Source organism: Callithrix jacchus, chromosome 4 (assembly GCF_049354715.1).
Source record: "Callithrix jacchus isolate 240 chromosome 4, calJac240_pri, whole genome shotgun sequence".
Lineage (NCBI taxonomy): Eukaryota > Metazoa > Chordata > Mammalia > Primates > Cebidae > Callithrix > Callithrix jacchus.
Window position 1 is genome coordinate 29,657,102 of NC_133505.1, and position 22,104 is coordinate 29,679,205.

Here is a 22,104-nt window from a genome sequence, read left to right on the forward strand (position 1 = left end):
TATGGGATGTAGATATGGCTTATTTGACCTGGTGTTGAAAAAGGGGCAGGTGGTATCTTCAGGTATTTGTGATATGTTCTGAATGCTTCCTGGGCTCAGCTGATGACTTGCTGGTCTTAGCTATTCCCTTGCCTTGTGGCCACAGAGGAGGTGGAATTAGTCCCAGGTCTGTCTATGCCTGGTATCTGCGGCTGGTAAAATTCACAGGCTTCACATTTCCCAGGTTCATAGAGGGTCTGAGCTTTCCTAAGTAGTCTTAACCTCCAAAACTCAATGCACTATTTCAGGGACAGTCTTAGGGTCCATGAAGGCCTGCTGGCCCTCTTGCTACTGCTCACATTGAGCCTTGCTTCACTGCTTACTATAGCATGATATTTTATTCTTATGTGGATTATGATTGCATTTTATTGGTAAGAGAACTGAGAACTTAAAACACTTGCTTAAGGTAATAGCACTGACAAAAATAGCAAGCAGAATTATACATAACTAATATAGTATGTTAGACACCGTTCTAGTAATCTACCCTGAAAATTTTGTCCTTTGTCACAGCTAGATATTAAAGCTGAACCTGTTTCCAGGGCATGAGATGGCCTTCCATTTTTACTCCCAGCCCAGAGTCCTCAGTGTCCACCCATGATCTGTGTTCTGTGTTCTGGAGACCCCCCTTCACCTGGGGATTTTCTTTTATTTCTTTGAGGCTCAGCTTTGTATTTAACAAAATAGAATAGTAATATTGTCCCTAGTATATATTTGGGTTTTTTAATGTGGCAGTTTTTGTTGTCTACTGTATTGCTTGAGCAGAAGTTCTTCTCATTCTAGCAATGCTAGCAAAACTCAATGAAAGTAGTGTTTAGACTACAAATCTTAGTTGCTGTCTGTCTTATGGATATACATTTATTTGCAGTCTCTTTCCTAGGTTAGTGAGTTAATATTGAAAGCCAAAATCATTCAAGAAATGTTTATTATTGCTTTCTCTGTAGATCCACATGCCTACTTTTGGTAATGGCTGTTTATTTTTTCTCAATCTCAGACTTTTAAAATAGAGAATTAAGAGATGTAGTCATCTATTAATAAAAAAACTAAGAAATCTTAACTTTCATTGAGACTTAGTTATAGATACTAATAACATTTTAAAATAATAATTATAATAATGGCTAACAGTTATTGAGTACTTACTGATAACCATAAAACCTGGATATTCTCTTTTAAACATCAAATGTTAGGTACTATAACTATCCTGATTTTACAAACAAAGACATGGTGATATTTCTTACATTTCTATGAGAAATGCCATTTCATCTACATTGGTGTTCCTAGTGATTTGGCATGGCAGATATCAATATGCAAGAAGTGCACAGAGGAGGCTGTGACTTCAGAGTTGCTAAATGGTTTGTGTAAGATATCACAGCCAGTTACTCACAGAGCTGGCCTTCTTTCCATTCGCTGAGCTAACTTTTCTTAGTCCTCTTTCTAACTAGAATCTTACAGTTTAAGTCTTTTATAAATCAAGTATGTATTTAAATTAATTAAGGGGGTTCCATATCCACAAGTGCTACATTTCACAAACATTTAGGTCATCTTATCACAGGAGAGATTCCTCCTGCATCGCACTGTGGCTTAGTGAAACAGCACGAGGCTAAAACGTAAGTGGGTCAGGCTCAGCTGTTTGCCCTGACTCAGGACAGGTGTGCAGCCTCTGTACACTTCTTTTTCTTCACCTCTCACTTGGGATACTCTCAGCCCTCATGTTCTATGTTTTATATAGTTCTTTCCTTCAAAGAGCAGTCTTCTGTAATATAGAGTAAAAACAAAGAGAGCACATTAAAAAAAATCATCTTAAGCCTTTCTTGAGAATTAAATAGTGAAACATATGGTTACAAAAATGTTTAAAATTAATCCAAAAGTTATTCTTGAAATCAAGAAAACAATTGTATTTATAATAAAATCAAAAAGAATAATGTGTTTAGGAACAAATTACCAGAAGTGTAAAAATTATTTTCTGGAGACTATTGAACATTGTTGAAAGAAATTTTAAAAGATTAAAACAAAGGGGAAAGATATCCTATATTCATGGATTGGAAGACACAATAATGTTATTATGGGAATAATCCCCATTTTGATCTACCGATTCAACATGATCCCTTTCAGTGTCCCAGTTGGTGTTTTTGTGGAAATCAACAAAAAATTCATATGGAAATTCAAGTGACAGAGAATAGCTAAAATAACCTTAAAAAAATCAAAGTTGGAGAACTCATACTTCCTTATTTTTAAACTTGCCACAAAGCTACAGTAACCCGGACTGTGTATAACTGGCATAAGAATAGACATGGAGTAGATCAATGAAATAGAATTGTAAGTCAGAAATTATCCCTCACATTTATAATTAATTGATTTTTGAGGAAAGTGCTAAGACAATTACATGAGAAAAATAGCCTTTCCCACAAACTGAAACAGCAGGATATCAATATGCAAATGGATGAATTTAGACCCTTTCATCACAGCATATATAAAAATTTACTAAAAATTGATCAAAAGTTCAAATATAAGCAGAAAAAGTATAAAACTCGTAAAAACATATAGGAGTCAATCTTCATGACCTTGGATTAATGAAGATTTCTCAGATATGACTCCAAAAGCACATGCTATGCAAGCAAAAATAGACAAATTAGATTTCATCAAAATTAAAAGAAAAAAAAGCATTTATGCTTCAAAGAGCACAATCAGGAAAATTAAAAAGTCAGCCTACAGAATGAGAGAAAATATTTGCAAATTAATTACCTGATAAGGGACTTGGATCCAGAATGTATAAAGAACTCTGGGTCAGGCATGGTGGTGGCTCACACCTGTAATTCCAGTACTTAGGGAGGCTGAGGCAGGTGGATCACCTGAGGTCAAGAGTTCAAGACCAGCCCAACCAACATGTAGAAACCTGGTCTCTACTAAAAATACAAAATTAGCCAGGTGTGGTGACTCAGGCCTGTAGTCTCAGCTACTTGGGAGGCTAAGGCAGAAGAATCACTTTAACCTGGAGGTGGAGGTTGTGGTGAGCTGAGATTGCACCATTGCACTTCAACGTGGGCAGTAAGAGGGAAACTCTGTCTCCAAAAAAAAAAAAACTCTTACAACTCTTCAATAAGAAGATAAATAATCCAATTTAAAAATGGGCAAAGGATCTGAATAGACATGTTTCCAAAAAAGATGCACAAACGGCCAATAAGTACATGAAAAGGTAGTTGCTTCGTATCATTAGTTATCAGAAAAATACACATTGAAACCACAGTAAGATACCGCTCGGCACCCAGTAGGATGACTACAGTCTAACAGACCATAACAAGTGCTGAGGAGAAAGGGAAGAAATCAGAGCCCTGTTTTGCTGCTGGTAGGAATGTAAAGTGGTGCAGCCACTTTGGAAAAGTCTACATTTTCTCTTTTGGTAGATTTCATATGACCCAGTGATTCCACCCCTAGGTGTATACCTAAAAGAAATTAAAGCATACATCCACACAAAGACATGAATGTCATGGTAGCTTTATTTAAAAAAGGCAAAGGATAGAGGCACTGCAGATACTCATCTCATGGATGGATAAATAAAAATTTGGTATATTCATATAACAGAATATTATTTGGCCATAAAGAAGGAACAATATAGCGATTCAAGCTACAATACGGATGAAGCTTGAAAATGTAATGCTAAGTAAAAGAAACCAGTCAGAAAGACTAGACATTAATATAATTTCATTAATATAAATTCATTTGCTAGGGCTCGGGTACTTGGAGAAAACTGGTAGTGACTGCTAAATGATGCAGCGTTCCTTTTTGGGATGATGAACATGTTCTAAAATTGATTGTGGTGATGGTTGTACATTTCTATGAATATAACAAAAGCCATTAAAGTATATGCTTTGGATGAATGAGTTATATGTGAATTATATCTCAAAATAAAATAGTTCTAAAGAATAGTTAAAATTACATTTTAAGAACTAGAAATTTTAGCTAATTTTGGCTAGTTATCCAAGATAACTTTTGGAACCAGGTAAGAAAAGAGCTACGTTTCTAGCATGACATTAAAGTTCTGGTAATATAAGAACTTTTAGTCACATAGCTTGATTTCAATCCTGTTTTAGAATGTTAATTTACGTAGCTTCTCTGAATCTCAACTTCTTTATGTACAAAATGGGGGTAATAATAGTTCTTAGCCCATGGGTTGCTCTGAAAATTAAATGAGTTACCCCGTCTAAAGAGCTTCACACAGTGCTAGCAGTGATCGCCCTCATTGGACGTGTGCCATAACCATCCTAAAGTTGTGTTAAGAGTTGGAAGAGAAAGACCCTTCCTCATCTTTGCAAGTGCTGTTCCTCCTGCCTGAAGTACCCCTGTCTCATAGCTTGATTAATCCCTTCAGGACGTCACTGGAAGACTCTATTCGAGCTCCTTTTCTGGTGGGTGTTTTTCATGTGCTGCGCCAGGCAGCTATGCTACAACCCCACGGGCTTTCCCCCGCTTGCAAACCTGTCATTTTAATAGGTTCAGCCCTGTTTGTCGGCCCATCTGACACACTCTGTGATACCTGAGAACAAGGGCTGCTGCTTCACTTCCAGATCCCCGGTACCCAGCTCAGTGCTGGGTGCTTGGTCGGTGTGCAGTGAACGCTGGGCAAAAGAATCAGTCAATTGTTTGAACAGGGTCAAATGCTTCCATTAGACTCCCAAACATTAGTTTACTGGTAAATAGGTTAATCCAAAATGTTTTGTGTTGGAAACTTCATTTAATAATGTGCCATAATTGGTTTCTTAGTATACTTTGAGAAAATAGTATAGTCCTGACATTGAAATAACAATAAACATCAAAAAAACTAAGTTTAATTATAAATTTAAATTTAATTGTTACAAGTCAATAGAAAAAAATTTTAAATTACTAATTAGCCACTAATTACTTACTGATTAATAAGTAGTTTTTCATTTTGAAGGGTACTTTTTGGCCAGATGTGGTGGCGCACACCTGTAATCCCAGCACTTTGGGAGGCCAAGGCGGGTGGATCACAAGGTCATGAGTTTGAGACCAGCCTGGCCAATATGGTGATACTCCATCTCTGCTAAAAATACAAAAGCTTGGCGTGGTGGCAGGCATCTGTAGTCCCAGCTACTCGGGAGGCTGAGGTAGGAGGAATGCTTGAACCCAGGAGGGCAGAGGTTGCAGTGAGCCAAGATTGCGCCACTGCACTCCAGCCTGGGCAATAGAGTGAGACTCCGTCTCAAAAAAAAAAAAAAAAGACACTTTTTGAAGGACCTCTATGTGCTATATAAACCTCTGTGGAAAGTTGAAACTTTGTATCTTTTAATGTACCCGCTGAATTGACAAGGGAAATTGAAATGGATTTCCATGGTGGTCCCATTGTATTTCTTAATGATAATGATATTGGTATAAATGTATATATGAAGTTTGTGAAGTGAGTGAATCTGGCGTGTGTTTGAACTTGTGCTAAGCCGTATTCTTGCCAAAACTTAGAAAACTTATTTAGAAATATTCCCGTTATTTCTGTGCCAGTTCTCCATAAGCCAAATGCTTTTATCATAAATCTGCCTCCCTGCTTCATATGCAAAAGAACATAGGTATAGTCATTGGTATGTGATAAATTATGATATTCACGTATCTAAACTGCATGGATCCATTATTAACTAGCTAATGTGTATATTATTACCTTGAGAATTTGGTATTAAATGATGTTTTCTCGTAGCCTTATCTAGACACAAATAAAACTATCTCAGAACTGGCTTTTAATTTTGTGATCTTTTAAAAGCAGATAGAGTTTTCATTAAAGACCAGAGAACATTAAAACAATTTCAGTACTTTCATTAATATGTGACCCCTTTCATCTGATTATTTCAGAATATTACACAAAATTTAGGAGCCCTTTCTGTAGATAACACTTAAGTCAAGTTGGAAAGTGGCCTTGCCCTAAGTATAGTGCAGAGAAACCTTTGCCCAGGAACCATATCGTATTTTGGATGGTTGTGCAGGTTTCTAAATAAGAGCCATCACCACTTATTTTGTTAAGAGAAAGGCAGCCCAAAGAAATTCCTTTCTTGTTCCCTGTGAACTAAGCTGTGTTTCTTTCTCACCCCATGAGCCCAAAGTAGCTTTATTAATAGGAATATATGATGTTTGTGTTCTTAAAAAAAATCAGGGTGGTCTTAGATGTCTGTCGTTCATTCTGGCATTTCCCTTTATACAACCCTTTTGAATTTTCTGTTTAAAAACTGGCATTCCAACAGCTTTTCTTTGGCCTAATGCCTGGGTTGCATATTGAAGCAGCAAATTAGGAATGTTAAGATGTCCCCCAAAGAAAAACGTTTGTTATGAAAGTAGAGTTGATGTGACACAGAGAATTAGGGCTTCTTAACTTGTCTAAATGACAGTTAATGATCTTTTTACTTTTCTTTTCTTTTATTATTTTAACAGGGTGGCTGGGAGTGAAGAATGAAAGAAATGCCCAGAGGCTGAAATTGGGTTTGGTTCTCCAAACTGTTAAATGTGTCAAATGCACTTGACTGATAATACATCTTTTGCCTCTTTTTAGGAGCTAATTTTGTTACTCGAAAAATTAGCCGGTCAGTAGCTAAGATTTACCTTGGACAACTGGAATGTTTCAGTTTGGGAAATCTGGATGCCAAACGAGATTGGGGCCATGCCAAGGACTATGTGGAGGTAGGAACTGACACATTACATTCTTGAAAATATCTGTATCTATTGATATTCTAAATGCCAGGTGCACACTGAAAAAGTGTGACCTAGAGGTAGGAGCATACAAAACTTTTCTCATGCATATATGTTTACACTTACGCTACTTTCAATCAGGGATTGGTGGTTCTGGAATGCCGGTAGCTTACACTGAATGGTACTTGAATTAGGAAAACTTTCACAAATATTATTTTAATTATTTTTGCTGGATGATGGATGAATAGATAGATGGAAAAAATGTTTGAAATGGTGCTCCTCTTTATTTTGGGGGTATAAAAGTACTAGTTCAGAAATACTGCCTCATTTCAATCTGTAATCCAAGACCGTCAGTCTTACATTATTCTATTAAATCCCAACAAGAGTAATATTCTTAATGGAAGTCCTTGCTTTCTCCTACTGAAGAGACTGGTTATTACATCACACATTTCTTAACATGTTATATTGCCTGTCAGTGACCTTTACCTAAGAGAGAAAGAAAGAAGTTAATAATGATTCTATTGTAAAATAATGGATATTGCTAAAGGGAAATTTAGATTTTCATTCTTGGGATTCCTAGACATGTTAAGTTTTGGGTTTGCATATATCACATATACAAGTAGTATTTTTTTTTTTTAATAAACAAATGATTACATTTCATTTTGCCCTGATTTGTCTGCTTTTAAATATCCATGTTGGTTCTGTGACCAGACATGAGCAAGCATGGTTGTGACATTGTCCTTTCCCTGGAGTTACCTGTTCTTGTTCAAATGCTCACAGTGTTCATGTGCTCATGAGACTATTTCTGTCCTGAGTGATCCCTCTCTAGGAAACCAGACCCAGCTTTCTTGTTCATTTGTGCAATTAAGAAAGAAACCTTAATGCCTGCAAAAGAAAGCCAACAGGTAGTTTGTTTGCTAGTGCAGAGATTAGGTTCACCTGCAATCTTATTTTTGTTTGTAACAATAAAAAATATGTGTGTATTTGAACACCTAATACTGATTTCTGTTATGTGCACAAAATAATTAGCCCTGACTTTAAATTTTGAACAGTGTAACATTTAGATCTCTATTTATTTATTTATTTTTGAGACAGTGTCTCGCTGTTGCCCAGGCTGGAGTGCAGTGGCATGATTTCGGCTTACTGCAACTTCTACCTCTCAGGTTCAAGTGATTCTCCTGCCTTAGCCTCCCCAGTGTCTGGGATTACAGGTGTGAGCCATCATGCCTGGCCTAGATCTTTTAAGTATGTGCTTCTAAGCTATAGTTACAAAGAAGCATTTTATGACATTAATCCTTAGATATATTTTAAGAACATCACACCAAAAAATATATAGGTCGACACTTAGAAATTATGAGAAAGTAGATATTGACAAGAGAAGCTGAAATATTCTTTTGTCTAACCTAAATGACCTTACCTACTAAAAAATATGAGGCTTGTTTTGTAAAAAGATATTATTTTCTTTCTTTTTTTTTTTTTTTAATTTTTTATTGGATTTTAGGTTTTGGGGTACATGAGCAGAGCATGCAAGACAGGTGCGTAGGAACACACATGGCAGTGTGCTTTTCTTTCCTTCTCCCCTTCACCCACATTTGGCATTTCTCCCCAGGCTATCCCTCCCCACCTCCCCCTCCCACTGGCCCTCCCCTTTTCCCCCCAATAGACCCCAGTGTTTAGTACTCCCCTTTCTGTGTCCATGTGTTCTCATTTTTCATCACCCACCTATGAGTGAGAATATGCGGTGTTTCATTTTCTGTTCTTATGTCAGTTTGCTGAGGATGACGTTCTCCAGATTCATCCATGTCCCTACAAACGACACAAACTCATCATTTCTGATTGCTGCATAATATTCCATGGTGTATATGTGCCACATTTTTCCAATCCAGTCTATTATCAATGGGCATTTGGGTTGATTCCAGGTCTTTGCTATTGTCAACAGTGCTGCAATGAACATTCGTGTACATGTGTCCTTATAGTAGAACGATTTATAGTCTTTTGGATATATACCCAGTAATGGGATTGCTGGGTAAGATATTATTTTCTCAATAATATCTATTTATTGTTTAGCCTTCTAGCCATCAGCATATGCATAGAGCTACATAGTAAGCTATATAGGTATTCTTTATTCAGATTCTTCTCTAAGTTCAAAGAACCAAATAGATTAAATTTCATTCAATTTTATTATTTTGCACTTAGGTGAAAAAGAAGTCAGAAATCAAATAGATTTTGATAGTGAGGGAAATGGTATACCATAATATTGATTAAAGGTACGATTATTAAGAATTGGTACTCTCCATTTTAAGAAATATTATTCCTTGCAATTTTAAATATATCCACAAAAGATTACTCCAGAGATGTATATCTGAAAGTAAATTTGTTGCCAAAATTAAAGTCAGATATCATGAAAATGAAAAAGGAGAGACATTGTTTAAAACACATATGCACCCTGACACTGAAATTAGAATAAAGAAGTGTTTGCAAATGTAGATTAAACAGGTCATAATACCATCTCGTTTACACACATTTTAATTATATAGTTGAAACGGGAAACTTTCCCTTATCCTTCTCGCAGGGCATGCGATGGAGGTGTGGCTTGCTTCTTTGGGGCCCCATTGCTCTAAACTCTTGGAGGAGCATGCAGACCAGCAGGCTGTCGGCTCCAACCTCACAGCAGTGTCTAGGGGTGAATGTTTACAGCTGAAGCCCTAGTGTGCGTGTGTTACAGGGTGCTCTTTCAGTTAGCATGGGTAGGTGGCTTGTGTTAGCTCAATGAGACTCTTTCCTTATGTCAAGGACAGAGGGCTTTCTGTATCCCGAGGTTCTTGCTTTGGTATACTGGAAGAATCAGATCACACGTGGTCTTGAAGAATGAGTGCCAGGTTTTTTTTTTTTGTTTTTTTTTGTTTTTTTTTTTGAGATAGAGTTTCCCTCTTGTTACCCAGGTTGGAGTGCAATGGCGCAATCTCGGCTCACCGCAACCTCCGCCTCCTGGGTTCAAGCAATTCTCCTGCCTCAGCCTCCCGAGTAGCTGAGATTACAGGCACGCACCACCATGCCCAGCTAATTTTTTGTATTTGTAGTAGAGACGGGGTTTCACCATGTTGACCAGGATGGTCTTGATCTCTTAACCTCGTGATCCACCCGCCTCGGCCTCCCAAAGTGCTGGGATTACAGGCTTGAGCCACCGCGCCCGGCCTGAGTGCCAGGTTTTATTGAGTGGAAGTAGCTCTCAGCAGATGGGGGACCCTGATAGGAGATGGAGCGGGAAGGTGATTTTCTTCTGGAGTCCGGTCGCTCAGCCGCCCGGGGTCTTCTCCATAGGGCCCGGGGTCTCCTCTGTAGGGCGGGGGTCTCTGCTGTCCACCATGGCCAAACTCCGTATCGTTCCGCCGGTCCGTGACCTGCCAGTGTGCCAGTGCCTGAGGTATGCTCTTGACATTTTGCCAACATCCAGCTGCTTGTGTGTTCCTCTGCTGATGTGTTCCTCTTGACGTACAGCCGCTTGTGTCTCTGCCTGCTAGGGTCTCGGGGGTTTTTGTAGACACAGCATGACGGGTGTGGTGGGGCAGGAAATGCAGCATTTGGGCATGAAGGCAGGAGTGCCTGTTCTCACCTCGGTCCGTGGGCACAGGCCTGGACCTCACCAGGGAACCGCCCTTCACCTCCCGGCACTTCCCTGCCTCCCCCGCGCCCATCACAACTCCTCTCTTTTAGTCACAAAAATATTAGTAAACCTTTAGATTAAGTGACTGACACTTTTTTACTTGTCTGGGAATTTCCATAACAAAGAGCAGAGAGCATTTTCTCCTCTTGTGAAGTGGGTGCCAGTGATTCCTGCTGTGCAAATAGATTATTTCTCACCTTAGACAAGCTGTTCTATCTTGATTTTTCCATCTGTGTAAAGGACAGATTATCAACCCTGTAAAAAATTAGCAGTAGTGTGCTATACATATATGAGTAGAGTTTGCCTCTGACTTGTAAAAGTTTTCACAATGATTTATAGGAAGTCATTACTTGCTGCTTCCAATTCACTTTCATCCATCTGTAGTCTTGCTTCCTAGATCAAGATGTTTTAAAAGTTACTTAAATGCGTGAAAAGTATTTCAACTTGAAGAAACAATACATACAGCTCTATTAAATTATATTGTACTTCTGAATAAAGTCATAAGCAGTTAGATCTTTTCTAGTATTTTAGTATAAAACTTTTTAAACATACAGAATAATTGAGTAAATGTTACCTCAAACACCCGCATACCACTCAAATTCTGCAATTCACGTCTACAATTACTGTTGCCTTTTGAACAAAAATTGTTATTTAAGTAATTGCTGTATTGCTAATGGCTTACAGCTGTAAATATTCAATTTGCACAAACACAAGTTACCAAAAATCTGCATTTTATGGGATATATTTAGATAGCAGTTTAAACTTTTAAAATATTTTTATCTTAAGTATTTACCTGACCCCTCTACAACCTGCTTTTATGCCCACCTCCCTCCATATAGTTTCAAGCAGCTTCAGGAGAACACCCTGGTAGCACACATACCATTTTCAACCAGTGTCTGGCAGTCGGTATTGTAGCAGTGGTGGCTGAAAACAGCAAGGGAGAAAACCTCTTACTTCTCAGGGTGGCACCTGCATCCTTTTTTGTATGGAGGTGGCAGGGGACAGTGAGCACGGGCTAAATAATGATAAAGCTACTTTTAGAAATAAACATAATTGTCAAATGTTAATTATTTATTACATGCCAGAAACTTTTGAAGACTTTTTATACATTTTAAATATATGAAAGAGTGGCTGAGACAGCTGTCAGATCTTGCTGAACCTATGCTATTGGCTCTATCAGGTAAAGAAGCAAAGTGTGTGTTTGAGGAAAATAAGTAGTCAGGTCTCCAGCCCCCCTCTATCCCTTGTCCTCTGAATGAATTCACCTTCATTCTAGCTTTCAGTTTGCAGCTAATACAGAAACCTGGGGAGGGTGAAGAGCCTCCAGCAGGATACATAAGTTACAGACAGAGCTAGGAGAATTACCCAGTGCTGCCCAGTTCTTTCTTTCCTATCTGTCCGTCTTATACTAGCATTTTGTATCCTATGTTACACTAATCTGGAAGGAAGAGATGTCATTTAAACTTTGAGATCTTACTTAAAGGAAATTTGCTTGTTGCAACATCACCATTGATACAGGATTTTTCACGACCCTTTCACTGGACTTATGACAGGGTGCTCCATTTACTTGGCCCACCATGCTCAACTGCTTGGGGGAAGGAGCACATGAGCAAGGGAGTATGAGATCTGGCTGATTGCTGCTCTGTGCACTGCAGGAGCAAGCTCCATGTACTAAGCCTGGCGTGCTCAACTCCTTGTGGGAGGGAGCACGTCAGAGAGCAAGGCTGGCTGCTCTGGTCACCAGCGGGAGCAAGCTACATGCAGGTGTTGCTGTGGTACATGGGTTGGGGTACCTGTGGCCCTGAAGGCCCAGAGGGCATGTGACAGTGCTCTCTTAGCTCTTGCCATCTGTGGACAGCAGTGTGTTATCAGCTCACTTGGCCCTTTGCCTTGTCACGTGGAGCAGCTATCCTCTGCCAGTGAGAGCAAAGGGCTAGTGTGACAGACTTTTTTGAATACCTACACTCAGTGTGTCCTGACCTCTTTTCTGGAGTCCAAGAAGAATGAGGTCATGTGGACACTTGAAGGATGGCGAAGGTGGATGTATTAGTATGTTTTCATGCTGCTGATAAAGACATACCAGAGACTGGGCGTTTATAAAGAAAAAGAAGTTTAATGAGCTCAAATTTCCACAAGACTGGGAGACCTCACAATCATGGTGGAAGGCAAAAGGCATATCTTTTTTTTTTTTTTTTTGAGACGGAGTTTCACTGTTGTTACCCAGACTGGAGTAAAATGGCACGATCTCAGCTCACCACAACCTCTGCCTTCTGGGTTCAAGCAATTCTCCTGCCTCAGCCTCCCGAGTAGCTGGGACTACAGGCGCGCGCCACCATGCCCAGCTAATTTTTGTATTTTTAGTAGAGACGGGGTTTCACCTTGTTGACCAGGATGGTCTCGATCTCTTGACCTCATGATCCACCCGCCTCGGCCTCCCAAAGTGCTGGGATTATAAGCATGAGCCCTCGCGCCTGGCCAAAAGGTGTATCTTACATGGAGGCAGGGAAGAGAGGATAAGAGTCAAGTGAAAGAGGAGTTTCCCTTATAAAGCCATCAGATCTTGTGAGACTTATTCACTACCATGAGAACAGGATGGGGGAACCACCCCCATGATTCAGTTATCTCCCACCAGGCCCCTCCCACAACACGTGGAAATTATGAGAGCTACAATTCAAGATAAGATTTGAGAGGGGACACAGCCAAACCATATCAGTGGAGGATTTTATTTAGCGATGGAAATGGCTCTCAGTGGAGAGGGAGCTGTAGAGGGAAGGGGACAAACAGGTAGTCTTCCCCTGATGTCCAGCCGGCTCCTCCCTGAAGTTAAGCCATCTCTCCTCCAAAGTCCATCCACTCTCTGAAGTCAACTCTCCTCTCTCCAGTCAAGCAGCTTCTCTCTCTTCTACTAAGTCTGGGGTCTTTATAGGCAGAGGATGGGGTGCAGGGTGGGACATTGGTGGTTTTGAGAAAGGCAACATTTGATTGGCAAAAAGGTATTATTCAGAAATAACCATTCAGGAGAGAGTGGGCAAACAGGAGTACAGGTTCTCGCTTTGGACCATGAGTTTCAGGCTTTTTGGTTTGAAGGTGGGGCTTCACCAGGGCCCCACCCCTGTCTGCCTCCTGCCTGTATCACCATCAATAAGCCATGTTTGTTCATATGCAGGAGAGTAGCATATAGCAGTAGCTCATTTTGTGTTTCAGTTGTCTAAAGTGTTAGTGGTGCCTGAATCTGTTCGTTAGTAAGGCCTTACCTAACCGAAAGCAATGATGAGGTTGTATCTGTCTCATGAAGTGACAGTGGTCCAGAAAAAGCAAGCTTCTGCTGAGAGCTCTCTGTCTTAACAACATCGTTCCTGTCTTCCTAGCACAGGGGAAGTCATTGTGGAGCTGTATCCAGAGGATATTTACTTGGGGAATTTTCTAGAAAATCTGTTCTATTAGAATCTTTGTCAAGTGACTGTTAGGTAATAAGGTTAGCAGTTGAATTTCTACTCACTGTGGGAGTCTAATTCTATATTATTACTTAGGATCCTAAGGTGTTTTTGCTTGGAAGGAAAATATATCAGTGGCCTGCTTACCAAATGTGTTGTAATACTCATCAATTTTTTTATTTTGACATTTTATATTGATTAGTGAGGTACTGCTATTGTTTTCCATTGTGGGAAAAAATCTAGCTTTCTAGGGGGCTATTTAATACAATCTTTGAAAAATGTGCCAAGAAATAAAAATGAAAATAACTAAATAAATAGTCTCCTCTTTTTTTAGAAGAACGTGGTTTCTAACAAACCAAACATTTAAGAAAGACAATTCAAGGGCCTTGATTAATAATGAAAAAAGAAAAAACAGCCTTATTTATAGGAAAAGAAAAGCCTGTGACAGTTTCCTACATCTTTGAAATATAAAATGTTTAGACTAAGCAAAAAACCATTTTCCTGATCTGGCTGTGGAAAACTCTGTATAACAAATTCAACTTGCCATTTCTCTTTTTTGTTCTTCTTTATTCTGTACAGTAAACTTTTCAGTGTATTATTTAAAATAAGCTAAGAAAAATATAGAAAATTACAGTTGCTTATTTCATCTGGCTAGGTCTTGCTTGATTGGAATGTCATCCCAGGAGCTGCTTTGTCCCCAAATAAGAAGCTGTAGGTTCTGTTTTATTGTTTAAGGAAAGACACCTATATCACCCATATTTCTAGTATGAGTTGTTCGAGTTTTCATTCACAGATAATTTAGAAACATGAGGTTGTGTACATTCTTAGATCACATTTTAAGTTTAATATAAACCCCATAAAATTGAGCATATGACATGAAATTAGAAAAGCAGTTTTTGGCAATGGTATATGTGTAGAGAGGACAAAAATGTATAGAGAATGAAGTTGCATATTCATATAAAATGGGTTAGGCATAGTGCCTGTGGATGTGAATTATGAGGATTATGAAACTTCATGTAAGTGCTGCCTAAGTTCTAATGGGTAGTAATTAACCACATTAAGATGGAAGCTTGTACTCCACCCTTTAGTCACGCTCATTGATGTGAAGTGTCATTATACCATTGCGGATCATGAAGTGACCCATTGTACTTAAGAAAGTCCTGGTGCTAGTCTTGAGAGCAAAAGTCCCGGGAAAATAGTGTAAGAAAGTTCTTACACTAAAGAACTTTTCACACTTAGGTTAACTGTTTACTTTTGCACTTACCAAGTCCATGAAATTCCTTGAGCTTTCTCTGTCCACCCTAGTCTGCCCTTGCCCTTTCCCTACCCTGCTCCCCAGCTGTTTCTTCCTTCACCGGTGTCTCCCACTTTTTTGTGACCGTGAAAATCTGGAAAATCTGAAAATATGAACTAAGCTGTTTAATTTTAATAACAAGACTATCCATTGGAAATAGATGTAATTGTCTCTTATAAGATTGACATCATTAAATTTAGTGATTTTGCATATACAAAATATATATATTATATGTATTAGTGTGTGTATATATACACTAATATATATGCATTATATACATTAGCGCATTAGTGTATAAATGCGTCATATTTACAGTAATGAACTCTGGAGAGGGCAAAAAGTATTTGTAATTGAGGCAGTCTTTTACACAAACACCATGAGTTAATCCCTCTCTCTCTTTTTCTCTGTCCCTTTCCTATACACACACAAGCTAAAAGTCAAATCTCTGTTTTTAAATGCATGCTAAAGTATTGTTTGGCTTTATCCTACTTATTACCACCTTTATTGCAGGAAATAATTTACTAAAATTACATGTTTTGTCTTGGCAGAGCTCTGGCGGAGAAGCCTGGGGGCTCTGCTCTGTCCGTTTGTGGGTCACTTGAATGCCGAAGCCCAAGCTCCAGGTTCCCAGGCTCACCCTCAGGGGATCCTCTAATACAAGCATGTTAATCTTGCCTTTGCATCCAAAGACACAAACAAAACCTTTTTTAAGTCGAATGTTCCCGAAAGCAAAGAAACACATTGTATTTTCTGCCCTGTTCACTCCATTCTAGAAAACATCTCTTCTGCTTATTCTGTGAGAAGGAATTATAGCAGTCATGCCACAAAGATTCTCCTTATTCTTTTGCTTAAAGAAGAAAGTTTGATCCTCTCTGTGAGTGTTGGTTCAGTTGCACTTTTAGTATCTGTTATTTCGTTTTCTAACTGTTGACTTTAATAAAGCTGGGATAATTGATGGCTTTGTAGTGCTGATATGATCTTCAAATCCCTGTAACTGATTGTCTGAGGGGCCAGGGCATCAAGAGAGTAAGACTAGGCAACACAGAATGGACCAGATCTCATGCAGGAATAAGATGTTTAACACTGACTTGCTGGTGAAATAAGTTTAATATAGGCTGGGGACTTCGTTCCATGAGCTCCTACTCTGTACCTTATTGAAGGTAAAGAACATTCAATAGCCACTGTTCTCTTGGGTTCAAATTTAGAGAGGATTTTTGACTTATTACAGTTGCTTCAGAAACTGTACTACATATGCCCCAAACAGATAAATTTGGGGTTTAGTTAAGTAAAAGACTCCTTTTCCTTTTAGAAGATAAAAACAGTTGGACTTCCATTAGGACCAGTTAGTTACAGGTACAGTTTACAGAAGTCGAATTATGTAAAGGCGAAATTGAGAAATTGTCTTTGCATTTTTGGTCTAAGCCTCATATGGAAATGATTAGTGGAGTTCTCAAAGGAAGGGATGAAATTACTCCATAGGATAGCTTCCCTAAGTACCTCTCAGAGTTATGTAAAATATTTGCGATCGCTTTGACCATTTTTTCTCATAAAGAAAATGGTTGGGCTCTCTGTGGAGAGAGAAAATTGAGGGAGACCTCTGAGGAGCAGTCAGGACTTTGTTTGCTATCTCAAGTCAGTCTCTCTTGGGGAAGCTCCTTGAAGGCAGGATCTGGATCCTATTCCTCTTTGTCTTTAATCATCCCTTCCAACATGCCTGGCATATAACAAATGCCCTGTAAATACCTGAATTGGATCCCCCTGCCCATCATTTCTTTATAAAATTATAAAAATGTAATCCATATATATGAAATATATTCTATTTCTTTTACTACTAAGAGATGCTTTCTTTAGTTAGCACAGGACACTTCTGCCAGAATATGATCTTACCGCACAGGTTGAGTTGTGCTGGATTTACTTGATAGCAGCAAAATGTTTGTAAGCACCTTTCTTTCTGGTTGAATGCAGACCATAAAGGAAAGGAAGTAATGTCTGTATGTTCTCATACAGTGGCCACTTTCCTGATTTTCTCTAGATGCTACTACTATTAGACCTTATTCCTAGCTTTATTTTTACTTTTTATTTACTTATTTATTTTGAGATAGGTCTCACTCTGTCACCCATACTGGAGTGCAGTGGCATGATCTTGGCTTACTGCAGCCTTGATCTCTCAGACTTAAGTGATGCTCCAACCTCAGCCTCCTGAGTAGCTGGGACTGCAGGCATGTACCACCATGTCCAGCTGATTTTTTTTTGTTTTTAGTAGAGGTGTTGCCCAGTTGCCTAGAGTGGCCTTGAACTTCTGAACTCAAATCATCTGTCCACCTCTGCCTTCCAAAGGGCTGGATTATAGGCATGAGCCACCACCATGCCTGGCCTTATTCCTATTTTTAAAGAAAGGCTATCTAAGCAGATAGAAAAAATAGACAGGCAGAAGGATAAACTGGCCCTCGTTTACAAAACAAAATTTAAAAATCACTAATACAGCATTAGCTTTTAAGACCAAGTACCCGTGGGCATAGCTGATGATATTGACATGAACTGAATCAGAAACCTTTTTTTGTGATTATCACTCTATTTCCTCTCAGTTTTCAGGGATCTTCATTTGTTAGAGGATTCTTCTAGAGAGAGCCAGAGGTCCAAGGAAGGCTCTATTGTTATGGAAAACCTTCAGATTCTCCCATTCCTTTCCTCCTCCCCTCCCTATCCTGTCTCTCAGTCTGTACCCATCAGCAGCACACACAAATTAGAAGCAGGTCACATTCTAAAAATAGGACTTTATTTTTAAATATATGTAGAATTTTACTTAAAGATTCCAGTGTAATTATTTGACAGTGGCTCTGGGAAAATCTGTGCAAACAGTGCAGTAAGAAGAAAAGAGAAGCCTTTTGCAGTACCATTTTCTGTCCCTTGTGAATGTGGTTTCATTTCCTCCTGGGTCGCACATCACATTCATGCTCAGATGACTATCCCTGTTATGAGGCCCATCCTCTAGCTTCTGACTCACAGAGAAGAGTGATGGTGTGGGTGCCTGTGCTGGAGGGGACAGGTTGCATTCCAGGAAGGTGACTGGGGCTGGCTTCCTGCCTCTCGGGCCATTCTGTCACCAAGTCCACAGGATACAGATACTCATTCAAGGTAGCAGACCTGTGCCTATCTCATCTCACCAGAAAAAGGCAGAGATGAGGATTTCAAGGGCTGCTTAGTTTCATGTGTTTTTCCTTAAAGTGTGTCCTTTAGTCAAGAATTACTTGCTGGTTTTCCCTGGGTCTGAAATTTCAAGTTTGAAAATAAAATAAAAAGACCTTTCACTAGAACTTATTTTAAACCCCGGAAGGTTGTCCTTTTTGCTTTATCATTTATATCATTGTATTCGATTCTCCCAACATATTTAACCATGGTTAGGAGAGCAATAATTGTTTGTTGTCATTTGCATAGGAAAAGGCTGACGTTGAAGGAGAAACCCTTGTCTAATGTCTTTTCTTGGTATCAGGCAATGGGTTTCAGTCCTGCTCTGCCAACTCCTCAGTGTAATAACTTACTATGATACCGTGCCTTTCTGGGTTGATTTTTGGTATATGTAGTCATTCTTGTGAGATTTTAAAGTCATTTTTTTCAGTGACTTCAAGTGTTGATTTTATAGCAGATGTATTCCTCTCACTAGGAGTTACATATAAACTAGCATCTCTACTACTGGCCTAGTATCTCTGACCATTCTGTGAAACCACGCCAGCCTAAGAAACTGAGTGAGAAGGAAACTGAAACATCTGAGGAGCCAAAAGTTAAAAGGCTAGGTAGGCCCTGTATTCTCAACAGACTTCCTCTACATTAAGTAGCACTTTAATAGTTGTACAGTCATATAATTTGAAGAATTTATCAATTCTGTACACAAGTTTAACAGAAGTCATTTCATTTGATCCTTATCTTCAAAAAAAAAAAAAAAACCCTGAAGAAGCTTAAAGACATGGCATGGGTGGTTTAGATTCCATTGCCTTTCGTCAGTGGCAGTGGAAGCCTCATTGTAATTAAGCATCTACCGGGGCCTTTGGGAAAACAAAGCGTCATTGGCTGGCTGATGAGTCATCTATTAAAATTATCCCTAATGAATTATGGGTTTGTTTGTTTAATTGTGCGTGGTATTGGGCTCTGAAATGTTAGCAGTCCAGTAGGGCTCAAAGAAATTACCCTGGCTCTATTGAGCATTTCAGTAGGATTCTTCCTAAGTCACTGTGCCATGCATGATTGGCTTTCTCTCTTTCCCTTCCTCCCTTTTTGTCTCTCTCTTTCCCTCTCCTTTCCTTCTGTTCATGCCTGCCTCTCTTTTTCCCTCTTTCCCTTTCCCTCCTTTCCCTACCACTCCCTTCAGCTCCTCTCCCCTCCCTCTTTCTCTCTTCCGCAGGTTGTGTGGTGGGAGTACAATATAAAAACTCTTAGTTTGGATCATCTGTGCTAGGGCCAATGGCATTTTGAGTGTGAACATCCCCGCACCCCCGCACATGAAGGCCCATAGAGCCTGGTGAACTGCTGGCAGATGCCCCGTTTTTCTTCAGCTGCACCCTCACGTTTCATCAGCGCTGGTCACTGTGGGCATGCTACCTTGTAACTATGTGGCTACCGGTCTTCCTTTCCCTACAGCCATGTTGTCCGTCTAGAATGGGGTAGCAAAAACATCTTCGGAATAAAGGGCTGAACTATATACAAACTATGATTGTATATTAAAAATGTTTAATGATGGTTTTTATACTAGCAAGAATGCCAAGATCTTCAGGTACAGCTTAGTCTCCACCTGTGATGCCTGCATGAGCTGGGTGGGAATGTGTCTGAATGACAAGGGTGTCACTGCCTCCCCGCATGGCCCTTTATTTATGAACAGCTCTAATGGTCAGCTGCTATTTTAAGGAAAAAGTCTTCCTTGACCCTGAAATGATTAACTAAAATATTCATTGAGCCTTTATTTTCAAGTTCAAACCCTTATTGCGTGCTGAAAATGCATGAACTATTGGACACGTTTACAAGCTTACTTTCACAGCAGTCTGGTGAGATAGGTGCTATTCTCATATTTTTCCCACTAGAGGGAAAAACAAAAGTGTAGAGAGAGAGGCTTGCTGAGTTTGGCCTAGATCAGGCACATTCACATTCAGCCAGCCCTCGTGCTGCCTGTGCCTGGCACTGTGACACTCCCTCCATCTCCTTCCTGGCTGCTAGAGTCACCTTTCTGAGATGTAGATACTGTCAACTTAAAACCATCACTGTCTCCACCACGGAATAAAGGCAGCTGTCTGGAGCATGTATTCTGGACCCTGGTCAGGGCCCCGCATCCATCACCCGAGCGGTGAGCGGCTGGCCCAGCACTGTGCTGGCCCTGGGCTGCCCCAGTTGCTTGCCCTTAGAGTCCTGCCCTGCTCAGGCCCCGTTGCTGCCTCTGCAGATGGCCTCCTCAGGGGCCCTTCTTTCCTGGCCACGTCACTGAAGAATTGGCCATTTCCTGCTTTGTCTTCAGCTCTTTATTCTCAGCTCTGTGAGCCCCTGCCAGGACATGGCTGACACGCTTGCATCTGGCCCCCGGCGCCTCTCACAGCATCTTGAACCCTGGTGATTGACTACCTGAGATTGTACTCGCTCATAGCAGCTCAGCCTCAAACCCAGGTGTCCAGCTTCTTCATGAGAAAGTGAAAGCACTGGCTCTGCAGGGACATGCATTCTCTTGGGATACAGTGGATGGTTCAAGGTCTGAGATCAGGCAATGCCTCTGTGCTGCTTTCCTTCTGGTGGACGCCAGCTACCTGCTGTAGCTAGAGCCCAGGGTGGGCAATGGCTGGCTGCTTTCTGACTTGCAGACCTCTCAAGGGATTCTTCTTGCCATCCCAAGATCATGGCAACCTGGCACATTTCCTTCCAGGGCTAAGCAGGAGGGTGGGTCTGTGCAGGAGAGAGGGCCCTAGCATTGCACTCGCCAGAGCTGTGTGTGTGACCATGCTGCTCTGATTCAGGCAGGCCCAGTGGCTGGGTGTTGAGCTTCACAGACTCCAGTCAAGAAGCATGGGTAATTGGGCGCAACAGGAGAGGGATCCAGAATTTGCCATCCAAAGCCTTGGGAGACACATGCCTAAGGCCCAGTGCCTGGTGGAGTTCTGCCTTTGACAGTGTAATGAGTACACCTGGGGAACTTGGAGCACAGGAATCATCCCTGGAAATAGGCTCAGGTGTCGCGTGTCACCCTGCATTGGGACTTCATGAGACTGTGAATAACTACATTAAACCAGATGTGTAAGAAGCCAGAGTATAGGTTATAGTTACTTCAAACTCTGTATTTAGAGGTTCACTTAATTAAAAAAAAAAAAAAAGAAACCTAAAAAACAAAGAAAGAAAAAACACTTTCATGATAATTGACACACATTCTATGTAACACAAATCATATGCTGGCTGTTGGCTCCCACAATTTAGCAGCAGTGCCTAAGTGGCATTGCTAGTAGCATTTTTCCCGTCAAGAAAAGATCTATGTGATGCATGTACTGTATTATTTTTTCCTTTCCCCCTACACCCATTCACTGATGCAGAGGGGAACATAATGCAAACTTAAGCTTGTCTTATTTACATAAATCTTCCTGTTAGCTTTCCGCTTTTCCATATCTGCATTTTTATGTTTGACCTATTAGTACTTTTTTGGTTTTATAAAGGAAAAAAAAAGTGCTTTCCTCAGCAGAACCATCTGGCTTCGTTTCCTGTTCCTCAGCAACTATATGTGTATTCTAGCAAGGCCACCCCTGTGGTTTTCTGAGTGGTGCTGTTTCACTGGTGGTCTTAGAATTCAACTGGAGTGATGGAAAACTTACACTGTAGGCTTCTTTCAAGTCTAAAGTTTCCAAGGTGAAAAAGTGCATATTATTGTCATTTTTGACATAGCATTTTTTTTTTTCCTGTAACTGGAATATGGTCTTTTAAAAAGAAGCACACCCTTCTATTCTTTGAGGAAGAAAACTTGCTTCTAAAAACATCTTTTA

General features: G+C 40.0%; 1 protein-coding gene across 2 annotated transcripts in view; it reads left to right on the forward strand.

Annotated features, from left to right (window-relative positions):
* The window catches only part of GMDS (GDP-mannose 4,6-dehydratase), a 643,170-nt gene that overhangs the window by 320,382 nt on the left and 300,684 nt on the right, over window positions 1–22,104 (forward strand). For both annotated transcript variants that reach the window (XR_013533842.1, XM_002746279.5), the window contains exon 7: window positions 6,578–6,705. Coding sequence is in view for 1 of the 2 variants with exons in the window: in XM_002746279.5 (XP_002746325.1) it covers window positions 6,578–6,705 (128 nt within the window). In the remaining variant the exon portion in view is untranslated. The remainder of the gene's footprint in view (window positions 1–6,577; window positions 6,706–22,104) is intronic.